This window comes from Diadema antillarum, unplaced genomic scaffold (genome assembly GCF_040938485.1).
Source record: "Diadema antillarum isolate AM-2024a unplaced genomic scaffold, OU_Dant_1.0 seq00001990_RagTag, whole genome shotgun sequence".
Taxonomy (NCBI): domain Eukaryota; kingdom Metazoa; phylum Echinodermata; class Echinoidea; order Diadematoida; family Diadematidae; genus Diadema; species Diadema antillarum.
This window is the reverse complement of record NW_027272646.1, coordinates 515,111-527,125: the sequence shown is the minus strand read 5'-3', so window position 1 is coordinate 527,125 and position 12,015 is coordinate 515,111. Positions and strand designations below refer to the sequence as shown.

Here is a 12,015-nt window from a genome sequence, read left to right as displayed (position 1 = left end):
AGGAGTGCTGATCGATATATTGGGAAAAAGGGGAAGAAAGTATTCAAGAAAAGTCATCATGTATCCACCGGTGATTGCAGTCAAGAATAATACTTCAAACCCAAAATTATTTTGTAAACATACTGTATTGTGATAACATATTTTATGAAATAGTGTTTGTTTTCGCTGGTCAGGCAAGTTCTGGTTATTTTCGCTCTTTTCATTAAAGATGTAAACTTGGCCAGCTTTCCACAATACTGTTAAAGAATATTTTCAGAAGCACAGAAGGGTTACAGACAAGGCGTCCCTGGTTTTGATGCGATGTGTTCATTGCAATCATTACGATGTCATACTTTGCGGTCTCATGCAGTATTACATTACCGTGTATCCGCTCCCTGTGCGAAGTGGCATAAAATGTATTATCTGTCGTTCTGAGTACAAAATAATTGCATGGGTGTGTCTCGAGCAAAATCCATAAAATGTTAATATCATGCCAGTGCATGAATGAGACGAAGGTCCCTGTAGGAGCAACACCCCATTATGAAGTACGAGAAAGGCGAAGTCCAATTCCCTCGTTAAAAAAAAAAAAAAAAAATGGCGAGCTGGAGGTCAGTCAGAAGATGTTGATTTTTAGAGGATGACATCGATTGAGAGGAGGGGGCCCTTCCATCGATTCGCGAATATGCCTTTGAGGCGAGTATTTTGAAGCGATAGAAAGATGCTGTTTTTCTTTCTCTTTTGATCGGTGGGTGGGGTTATTTTACGGGTCCGTGAACCGCAATGCTGCAAAGCTGCTGCTAATTGATGCTAGCAAAGCAATCTCCATGTTGGATTATGGAAGATGGTGCAGTTTGTCAGGCAGTGCCATAAGGTGTAGTTGCGTATTTGTATGGGCTTTTATTCATTCATCCAATGACACATTTATAACCAACTCACACTTAGCTCATATGTGTACTCCCAATTGATCAGGTTTTACTTTCATGTTTATGCAGTTTTTATTACCATAAATGATTATCTGAGTACAATCAAATTTTCACTACACACATACAAATGTGTGAAGACATTAGGCTGGACAGAAGGGGGTATATTTGCAGTATATATATATTTTTTTTTTTTTTTTCACTGCCATATTTTCATTTAGATGGCCACTAGGCATGTGATACTGTTTGTCAAATGCACTGTTAATGTTTCTCTAAATATGGGAAATAAAATGTTGTCAAGGTTTATTGTTAATGGGCACTGTGGAAGTCTGATGATTTATTGAATATGATTAAAAATTTGGCATGAAACACAAGAAAAGATCCACAGCAGCACTATCATTGTGATGATTATGCTACGGCAATAATTTGATTGTCAACCTACTCATCTCAGAACATTACTGTAATCTACGCTGTGTGCACAGGATGTCTGACACTTTATACATCCAATAACATTCACACAAGAAGATAACTAGATGTTCATCAGTGCTTTATTTCTACTTTAGTTTCATGCAACCCACATGAGGTGCAATCTTCAGGTAATTCATGTGACTTCTTCAAAAACATGTAAAAACTCTTCTGTTTTTGTCTTAATTTTGCTCTGTTTTTATGCACCTTGAGCACACTACAGAGCAGATTTGGAGCTATATGAATTATGTGTATTATCATTATTATTATTATTGTTATTATTATTATTATTATTATCATTATTATTATCATTATTATTGTTGTTATTGTTATTGTTATCATTATTTTTATTATTATCATTATTATTATTATTATTATTATTATTATTATCATTATTATGATCTATTGTGTTAATACATACACAATTGACAAAGTGTATAGATATCTGTTTTTCACATTTCTTGCAATGGTTGCACCATTTGAAGTTTTTAATGTGATTTTAAGATGTGCTGTGTAAATGGAAGAGACATGACAGTGGCATTAGTGAATGCTTGGCTTTAAAAAAAAATTCCTCCTTCTTGTTCTCATCTTTCCGCACCCAGGGCGGGGCGGGTCTGGGATTCAGCATCGCGGGTGGAACCGACAACCCGCACATAGGGGACGACCCAAGCATCTTCATCACCAAGCTTATTCCAGGGGGTGCGGCAGCGGTCGACGGAAGACTCAAGTAAGGAAGGGTTGCTTTCCATGTAGAGAAGATACAATGCAGCAGGTCATTTGATCCTGTATATTGCATTTATTTCATTCTCTTTACGTAACCTAAATGTCTCTCTTTTTTGTCTCTGTCCAGTATTTTTTAAACAAATATTTGATACTGTATTATACTTTCTGCGTCAAGAACAGGAATTGAGATTCTGAGTATGTCAACACGAGTTATACTTGACATTACTGAATAGATTTTTATATGAATATGTATATACACATACATACATTATGTACATACACACATACATAAGGCCGACGATATATCAATATCATCAATATTATAGAATCACATTGTTCACCTAGTTTGGTTCAGGAGGGACTTCAGAATAGTAATTACCATTTTTTAGCTAGAATTATTACTGAAACTAGGTTGACATCATGATCAGTCAAAAGTGAATTATGATGTTTGACGGAAGGAGGCCACAGAGCAGAAATTAAATGCTTGAAGTTATACAAATCAAACATGTTTGTGGAAATTATGCATTTGGTTCTAGAAGTCGTAATCACATTGCCATTGATCATGGGACTCTGTGATATCTAATAAGACTTGCGATCAATCAGGCTGTATTCTGTTTAAATCAGTCTTTGGGGAAATCTGTTGTATTATTTTCACATCTGAGCACATCTGAAGTGAAGACTGGCCAAATTGAATAACCGGCGAAAGCTTATTTAAGAATAAAGGCTTTGACCGCACAACCACACAGATGATTGAAGCTGACAAATCCTTTGATGCAATATCCATTTTTGAGCACATAATTAGCATCAATAATGCCTGTATCATATAAAACTCTGCCATATGGCATACAGATATGCATTTCTCTCTTTTTTTTTAGGGGGAGGTGATGGGTAGGGGATGGGAGAGAACAGAAACTGTCTGCATTTCCATAATATGCAATTAATTGTTCTAGATTTTATGCAAAAAAATTCCCCAAACTGTCTCAGCCTATATTGGTTCCGATTCCATCTGACTTTTTTTTAGTTTGTCTCTTTCTGTCTGTCTATCTATCTCTCCATCTCTTCTTTTCTTTCCATTCATGTCCTAATCAGTCATTTGCTCATTCATCGCTGTGTCTGCATCGCTCCTCCCTGTGCTACTGTTACCATATGGTTCAGTGTACCACGCTAATATCATCTCACCTCCTTTTTTTTTCTTCCTCTTCCCTCTCTCTATCTGTTTGTCTCTTTATATATCTATCTCTCTATCTCTCTATCTATCTACCTATCCATCTATCATATCCATCTATCTATTTATCTATTTATGTATCTATCTATCCATCTATTCATCTGTTTATCTATCTACCTATCTATCTATCTGTCTAGCTAGCTATCCATCTATCTACCTATCCACCTATCTATCTATCTATCTATCTACCTATCTATTTATCTATATATCTATCTATCTATCCATCTATTCATCTGTTTATCTATCTACTTATCTATCTGTCTAGCTAGCTATCCATCTATCTACCTATCCACCTATCTATCTATCTATCTATCTATCTACCTATTTATCTCTCTACCTATTTATCTCTCTATCTCTCTATCTACCTATCTACCTATATATCTCTCCATCTATCTATCCTATCTATCTATCTATCTATATCTACTTATCTATCTTAGATCTACATATCTATCTACCTACCTATCTATTTATCTACCTATCTACCTATCTATCTATCTATTTATCTCTCTATCTATCTATCTACCTACCTATCTGTTTATCTACCTGTGTATCTATCTACCTATTTATTTATTTATCTTTCTATCTATTTATCTATCTACTTACTCTCTACCTACCTATCTATCTATCTATATATATATATATATATATATATATATATATATATATATATATATATATATATATAGGTGTATGTATGTTTCTATCTCTATCTCCTTTATGCCCCTTCATTCTGTCTATCTCTCCCCTGTGATATATCTTTCTGTAGAATTGAAGTGTCTTGATGATGTACTGCTCTCAATTTTCTGCGGCTGTATATAGTCACCTGCCCCTCCTAGACCGGCGGTGACGCGCTACACTCCGGGTAGATTGAATTGCCTTCAGAGGTTGCTTTCTTCCTCTCAATCTTGCCACCCGAGTATCTGATTCCTCTCTGAGTCCCATTTCTCATCTGGCATTCTTATCATCAGAGTCATTTGTTTTGATTTACTAGCATCCTTGCATCTCTCTTTCTCTCTCTCTTTCTGTCTCTCTCTCTCCCTCTATCTGTATATCTATGCATCTCTCACTGTCTCCATCTACCTATCTCTCTATCTTTTTTCTATATATCTATGTGTCAATCTATCCATCTATCTATCTATCTATCTATCTATCTATCTATCTATCTATTTATCTATCGATATGTGCATCTATCTATGCATCTACAATGTATCATCTATCTGTCTATATATCTATCTCTCTATCTATCAGTCTATATTTATCAGTCTCTCTGTCTGTGGATCTATTTATCTATCAATCTTTCTATTTGTCACCATCTATATCTCTATCTTTCTACAAAACTTGTTGGTCTGTCTTTCTCTTGATCTATACTCTCTTTCTTTCCTTTTGTAGTTGTGTATAATTATTTATCCATCCATCTTTCTTTTGGGTAATCTCTTTCATACCCTGTTGTCTTTTGTATCTTATTTGTTATATTGTGCAGAGAGGGTAACATATTTTTTATCGGAAGTAGGCCTATATGATGCCCCTATATTTCTCATTATAATAAGTGCATAAGTTATGCTAAATCTTCTGAGTCGGAGTAGTTTTGTGCAATAGTGATCATTTTTTCCCCCTCTACCTGTCCTATAAATTTCCAGTGTATGTCACTGCGACGTATTGGGTGATAATTCGTCCGGCCTTGCCAACCCAAATAACCTGTGGATGCTGTTTAACCCTTTTATTAGCTCAGGCACTCAGCTTGACGTGCCATGCATTTTCCTCAGCATTCAGCAGTCCATGCAAACTTGACATACCAGTAGTTGTAAAGTTAGCAATCCCACTCAACTCAGGTGTAGTGTAATGTCCAACAGGAAGGCCATGGTGACGCAGTAGGGATTAGAGGGATTAGGTAAAGCTCTATTCATTGACAATGGTTTCCAGAAATCTGTACCAATTGGTGAAGAAAATGCTCCAGTGGTCTTGCCAATTGGTGATCAAAGCGCAATAAAGTTTAACAAGAAAGACATTTCCTCCTTTAAAGTTCCTCCTCATTGTTAAAGAGTGTTTATGACACATAAATGATGAATTTGCTGCTGTCAATGTCATGATTGTTTTAACGACAATTCTGACAATATCTTGCCTCAGAGGAACATGTAGTTCGATTTAAAAAAAAAATTGAACTTATGAACGATATTTTTGGAGATACCACGCCCTGACAGTAACAAACCTATATTACAGAAAAAAAAACTTAAGTCAGCAAATAGTATCATTTTGTGTCATCATTACAAGGCACCTACATAACTCTATAATCTTTATCTTGACTTTTTGTCCTCCCCCCCCCCTGTCCCTAGGGTCAATGATGTGATATGCAAGGTCAACGAGTGCGAGATCCTGGGCGTGTCCCATCAAGCTGCAGTCGACGCCCTCAAGAGGGCGGGCAACACGGTGCACATGGTGAGTGTTGCCCAGGGCAACTCATCGCTCTCGCCCAATCAGGGGATGAAGATGTGTGGCTTTGTAAAATTGTTTGTGTTGTATGCTAAATCATTATTCCATTGATTTTTCATATGCTTGTAGTTGAGCGAGTGAAAGCAATGTGTGGAATATGTGTTTCTTTTTTTCACCTATTTCAGCATGTGTACAATTTCTGTACAATGAAACAAAATCTTTACTGGAGAGGATGGGGAAAAAATTGTGTGTATGAGTGTATGTGTACATGTGTGTGTCTCTCTGTCTGTGTGTGTGATTTCAAGAAAATTAAATAGGAACAGTAGCCTACATTATGTCTCTGTTTTTGCTACTTGTGTTAAAATATCAAAAGGAAAAACCACAATTGAGTCTTGTGCCTTTTTTGGGATAGATTTCTTTAATTGATTGATGGAACATGAAAACATCTTTCATTAATGAAGATATTTTTCTTTGAAATCAAATGTATATGGCTTTAATTACTTATATCTGAAGATCGCATATGAAACAGTTTTTGTAAATGCTCTGAGCACATGTGATGTACGAAAATGGTCTGTTAAATCCAAGTTTCCCCCTCTTCGCTCGCTGTTTGACCAGCTCATCCGAAGGTGGCCACGGAGCCCCTCGACGGGCAAGACCATCCAGATTGACCTGGTCAAAGGTCAAAAGGGGCTGGGCTTCAGCATCGCCGGGGGCCTCGGCAACCAGCACGTCCCCAACGACAACGGCATCTTCGTCACGAAGATCATCGACGGTGGCGCCGCCCAGCAGGACGGGCGGTTGCAGGTCGGCGACAAGATCACGGCCGTGAGTTACCCGTTTCATAGCATCTTCTTGATGGGGGATGTATTCTCCTTTATGCCCTTCAAAGATGTGTCAATTTTTTAAACCTCAAATCGTCAACACTTCTCCCCATACCTGCCGACCATGGCTCCTTTAAGTTAAATGTATCAGTCAAATCCTTATCCCCGTGTGAAACTCATATGGAATGGATTTGCTCGTCGATTTGCGTCATCACCCAGCCTCAACTACTTCTTTTACAAGTAATAGGGGCTGTGACCAAACCCAGCCTGAGCATATTAGGGATTTGTCTTTGAAAGGGTAAAAGGTATCAGGCCCCATTGATAAGCCTTCTCAATCTGCAAAGATCATCATCATATCATCATTCATTGTCTGTCTCCCCCCTCCCCCCCCCCCCCCTGTGGGGTTACATGCTTGATTTCCTTAAATGTCATGGTGTAAAACAAAACAAAAACAGTAGTTGCTTATAGCAGCCTAGCACAGTATTCTCACTGCTACATCCCCATTTCTGTTTGGTATCTATCCTTACTACCGAGGGTGAGAGGGCATTATTCTGGACCTCTGGGATGGCATTATTAACAAGCTTTTGATTTTGGGAAGGAATGCAAAGAGGACGATAAGCAGAGCGTGAAATCATTCTGTGCATTTGCAAAACAGGATAACATTATGTCCTGTCGATTTTCAAGATGATTCTTGGTGGATACACATAATTGGTATGTAAACAGGATGGGAGCTTCTAGCTGCCATATGCTTAAGCACAGCGAGCATGTGAGTGATAACTACAGATCATGGCTACAGATTCACAAAATTAAAATAAAAATTGGACATGGAGTCAACAAACACAAATTTCTGCTCAATGAAGATTTGCCATGTTGAATGATGATATAAGTACAACATAGAGGCGCTTACATGGTATCATGAACAACAGATGTCCCCATGTACAGAACTTGAAACAGCTTTAACAAGTCAGGATGGAGAAAGTGTGTGGTAAGACAGTTAGTTGTTTTAGTTCTCCATCCCGTGTGCCCTACTGTCCTTCTCTGAAAGCTCCCAAACAACTCTTTCCGTGTCTAGAGCGTTTTCGTTTTTATCGTTTTGTCGGTAGGTGGGGGATAACAATCTCATGGAGGTAACTCACGAGGAGGCGGTGGCTGTGCTCAAAGCGACCAGCAACAGCGTCAGCCTCACCGTGATCAAGAACGCAACCCTGCTGGCGGGCACCCAGCTGCCCCCCTCGCCCCTCACTGAGGACCAACCCCCGCCCCCGGATGTCTCCAACGTGGTCGTCGACTCGGCCTCCACGAATCCAGGTAGAGGAACCCAACAATGAGATGTGGATGTCTATCAATAACAAAAAGACATTCTGTGTTTTAGTAGCATCAAGCACATCCAGCAGCACGAAAAGGTTACATAAATTTAGTGCTGTAGAATTGTGTGTGTGCTGCATATGTTTTATCACAGTGGAGGGAGGAAAAAAAGGTGCAGCTTGTTGAATCAGAATAAAACATTTGAGGTCTTGCTGTTTACCTTTTCCTTGCTGGAATCAAATTATTGATTATCAGTTTGTTTGTTTTTTTAAAGAATGTTTGCAAAGTTTTGTGACATATCACAACCGCATCTGGATATACCTCATTCTTACTTTGGGATGAAGAAGCAACATACATGTATTAACAGGTACATTGATTTTTGGTACATGTAAATTTTAAGGTAATAGAACTTCTGTGGTGTGACATTGTTTGTTCAACAATAAACATAATTGTAAAATTATAGCATTGCAGCCTTATGAATGCTTTAAATGCGAATTACTGCCTCTCAAAGAAATGAAAAAAAAAAGTTTATTTGTTTGAATTTTTTTCTCCCACCTCATACCCCCTCCCCACCCAACCCTCCCCCTTACAGCAGTCTATGCCACTATGCAGCCTCCCCTCCATCAAGAGCCCAAGATGGGCGACATGCCGCCCTCACCCACCCTCCAGATGGAGGGGGGCATGTGTGACCCCCCGTCCTACAACAGGGTGACGGCCTCACAGCCCCCGAACGCTTTCAACAACGCACACGCCCCAAAGATATTCGTCCAGAACGACGACGGATTCTCGAGGTGAGAAAGAAATCAGGATGTCTCTGAGAATAGCCATTTGTGTCACTATCTGTCTATCTCTTGATCTATCTATCAGATTTAATGTTGTTACGTAAATATAGATATGCAGGAAGAAATTTATTTTGAAGAATGGAACGCTAGTCTTCTTTGTAATTGAGCTTAAGATGTTTTTCTATTGGTCTTGTAGGAAATGGGAAACAAACTTTGAATAATTCAGAACGCATTCAGAGTTACATATTTCCCTTTAAATTGTAAGAGTTGTATTATTAGTTGCTGATGTTTTATGTGCACACAGCATGCATAGCCTCATGCAGGCTCTAATGTGCCAAGAGCATCGGGTACGATACATACTGCACAATATAAACATACATTATTACTATTATTAAGGTAGGTATACGTCTCTACAAATGCTCATCTTTTTAATGTTAGGTGAAAATGAACCAAAATTACAATTAGAACAAGTGCGATTTGAGGAGACTTAACATGGGTGTATGAAGTTTCGTGTCCAGTGTTGAGAGGGAGAATTTTGTTTGGGGTGCCTTGGCTAATGGCGCGCCTCGTTCCTTCCACCTCATTTGCTGTCTCTGCAGGGAAGCCCGGTCGGTAACTCTCAACAAGGGCGCCACCGGTCTTGGGTTCAACATCGTCGGTGGCGAGGATGGGGAGGGCATCTTCATCTCCTTCATCCTGGCAGGGGGCGTGGCCGACCTCAGCGGCGAACTCCGGCGCGGCGACCAGATCCTCTCGGTGAGCACCTCATTCAGTTTCTAGCCCAGAGTATTGTCAAAGCCCAGGGAATAATTTGATGAACGTATATTTTAAGCAAAATGCTCTGCAAGTCTTTGTAATGAATTTGCTACACAAATGACATTTTGTATGGCAGTCATACCTAAATGTAAAGTGAATCACTATGCGATACCACGAGAGTAATTCCCTGCCGCCCCTTACAGGCTACAGCTTGCCCATGTTTTCAGGGACACTGCAAAAGTGCCCCATTCATTGTCAATGCTTATTGAATGTGGCAGATCGTACTTGTATGCACAACTGAATATAAAATTGTTTCAGTTTCTCCCCAACATCAAAGTTGTACATGTTCTCTTGGAAAGGAGTCTCTTGCTGGAGTTATTTACTATTTGTATGTCTCCAAATAAATCCAGCACTGGAGGATTAGCACTTTGGCACTGGCCAAAACTCAGGAGGTGGCATACTAAGGGTGAATTGCTACCCATCTGTCAATAGTAGTTTGATATTACTGTTCAGTGGGTTGTGCTGTGATGCCATTGGGGGTATTTTCCTCAAGCTTAATACAGAGTTTCCATAGTACTTAACCCATTTAATTAACCGGTTGATCATGAGGACTGGCTGATTTTGCCACAACATACATTTCCCATAGACACTTGCCCAAGTATACTCGCGACTCGTCCTCAACGGGTTAAGTGTATTTGGGGTTTTTTGGGGTGATAGTATTGTTTATAAGTGCAAGACTCCTAATACTGTTTAACGCAATGCTGTACGACAATTACTACAAATTGCAGTAACTGCAGGAATTGTTGCAGTGGCTCGGCAGCAGACTTTCAGTCGGCTCAATCAACGAGGGCAAAGTTACGCTTGTTCTTGCCGCGAAAGAATCTACATTGTATCTGCAGACATTCATTTACCCTTACTGCACTTTTTCACTGATAGATAGGCACCCCGGAGTGCTTTTGAGTCTGCCATTAAGCAAAGATGTCTAAAAATAATTTGTTGTCATTGAATAAAGACTACCTAATCCCCCTAATCCCTATCGTGTCATCATGGGCTTCCTATGGCATTGAGGGACATTGCCATGCCTGAGTGGGCTTGCTGACTTACAACTAGGTCAAGTTTAGAATGTATGACAGAGAAGTGGATTTCTGAGTAGTGATGACAAAATCTTAGCAAGTTAAGCTATTAAAAGTTTACACGCATAAGTGCCCAGTTACATCCAGAGTTAAAAGCAAAAACACGTCATTTGCTGGCTCATGCATGTCCATGGCTGACAATGTTTTCCTCTTCTTCTTTTTTTCCGCAGGTAAATGGCAAAGACTTGATGAATGCCACACACGAAGATGCTGCCCTAGCGCTGAAGGGGGCGGGGCAGGTCGTGACGATAGTTGCGCAATACAAGCCAGAGGGTGAGATGATCGTAAAATGATGAATTGGAGTTTAGAGTAGTCTCCATGTCTTATGTTGGCGTGAAGTTGATGAGCCATTGTTAAATAGTTTTGATCTCGCTTTGTTTGTACAAGATTGTGCATCCTTCAACAACTTTCTACGTTCTGTCTTGCTGGTTAGACTCCATTGATTTCCTCTCGCTGCTGTTTGGTCCTCCTCGTCATCCTCCTCCTCCTCCTCCTCCTCCTCCTCATCATCATCATCATCATCATCATCATCATCATCATCATCATCATCATCTTCTTTTTCTTTTTCTTCTCCTTTCATATCTTTCTTCCTGTCTTTCTTCTTCCTTTTCTTCCACTTACTCTTTTCTCTTCTTCTTCCTCATCTTCCTCTTCTTCCCTTCCTCATAACTTAAGTCTGCGTCTTCTGTAGGACTTTCATCTTCTTCTGCCTCTTTAGTAGTCTTTTGCACTTTCTTGTGCATTTCTTTTCTGGACTCTCCTACAATTCCAGATGTCCCATTCATTTTTGCACCTCTGTGTTCAGTTTTCTCCTCACTTTTTCCCTTCTCCATCTCAAATTCTTTCTCACCCTGATCTTCTTGTCTTTGTGGGATTTTCTTTTGTTATCATTAACCCCCCCCCCCAACTCTTTGCCTTTGAGGTAGGATAAGTTGACATTAATTGAGCTCACTCTAGAAGTAAACTATGAACACTTTTTGTAATTGCAGATTATTAGAGCCTGGATTCGGAATTGTGGTTTTAAGAGAGATACAGAGACAGAGAGAGAGAGAGAGAGAGAGAGATAGAGATCAAAATTGGGATAATATTTTCTCTCTGTTTAAATCTGAGATGAATCGTCTCAGCTGAGCCGTAAATCTTCCCTCAGGGTCAAAGTAATTTGATGTTTGCCATCTCCCGGTCGCTTGTGGCCCATCCGCCAAGCTGCGCCCGTCTCGGAGACGTTGGCCATATTTTATGCACCCTTCCCGAGCTGCTTGGCGTATATTACCTTCTTTCTGGTGCAGTTGACATTTAGGACGCTTCTCTGCGAGCTTGATCGAAATCTTTTCCTGAGCTCTTGTCTGTGAATGCAAATTGGTGTGAGGATACTCCCAAAGATCGCATGAATTTGTTGGTCAAATAGCCTTGAGGTTTCAGACGAAAGGGAAATTGAGAAGCAGAGGAGAATGGAGGAAGAAAGCGTAAAAGAAAGGAAAG

The 12,015-nt window shown here is 39.6% G+C and overlaps 1 protein-coding gene across 1 annotated transcript in view; it reads left to right on the top strand.

Annotated features, from left to right (window-relative positions):
- Nucleotides 1-12,015, top strand: part of LOC139713503 (disks large homolog 4-like) — a 236,241-nt gene that overhangs the window by 202,797 nt on the left and 21,429 nt on the right. The window contains exons 8-14 of the mRNA XM_071625229.1: nucleotides 1,967-2,091; nucleotides 5,643-5,745; nucleotides 6,355-6,564; nucleotides 7,664-7,868; nucleotides 8,461-8,656; nucleotides 9,247-9,403; nucleotides 10,707-10,809. Of these exons, the coding sequence (XP_071481330.1) occupies nucleotides 1,967-2,091; nucleotides 5,643-5,745; nucleotides 6,355-6,564; nucleotides 7,664-7,868; nucleotides 8,461-8,656; nucleotides 9,247-9,403; nucleotides 10,707-10,809 (1,099 nt within the window). The remainder of the gene's footprint in view (nucleotides 1-1,966; nucleotides 2,092-5,642; nucleotides 5,746-6,354; nucleotides 6,565-7,663; nucleotides 7,869-8,460; nucleotides 8,657-9,246; nucleotides 9,404-10,706; nucleotides 10,810-12,015) is intronic.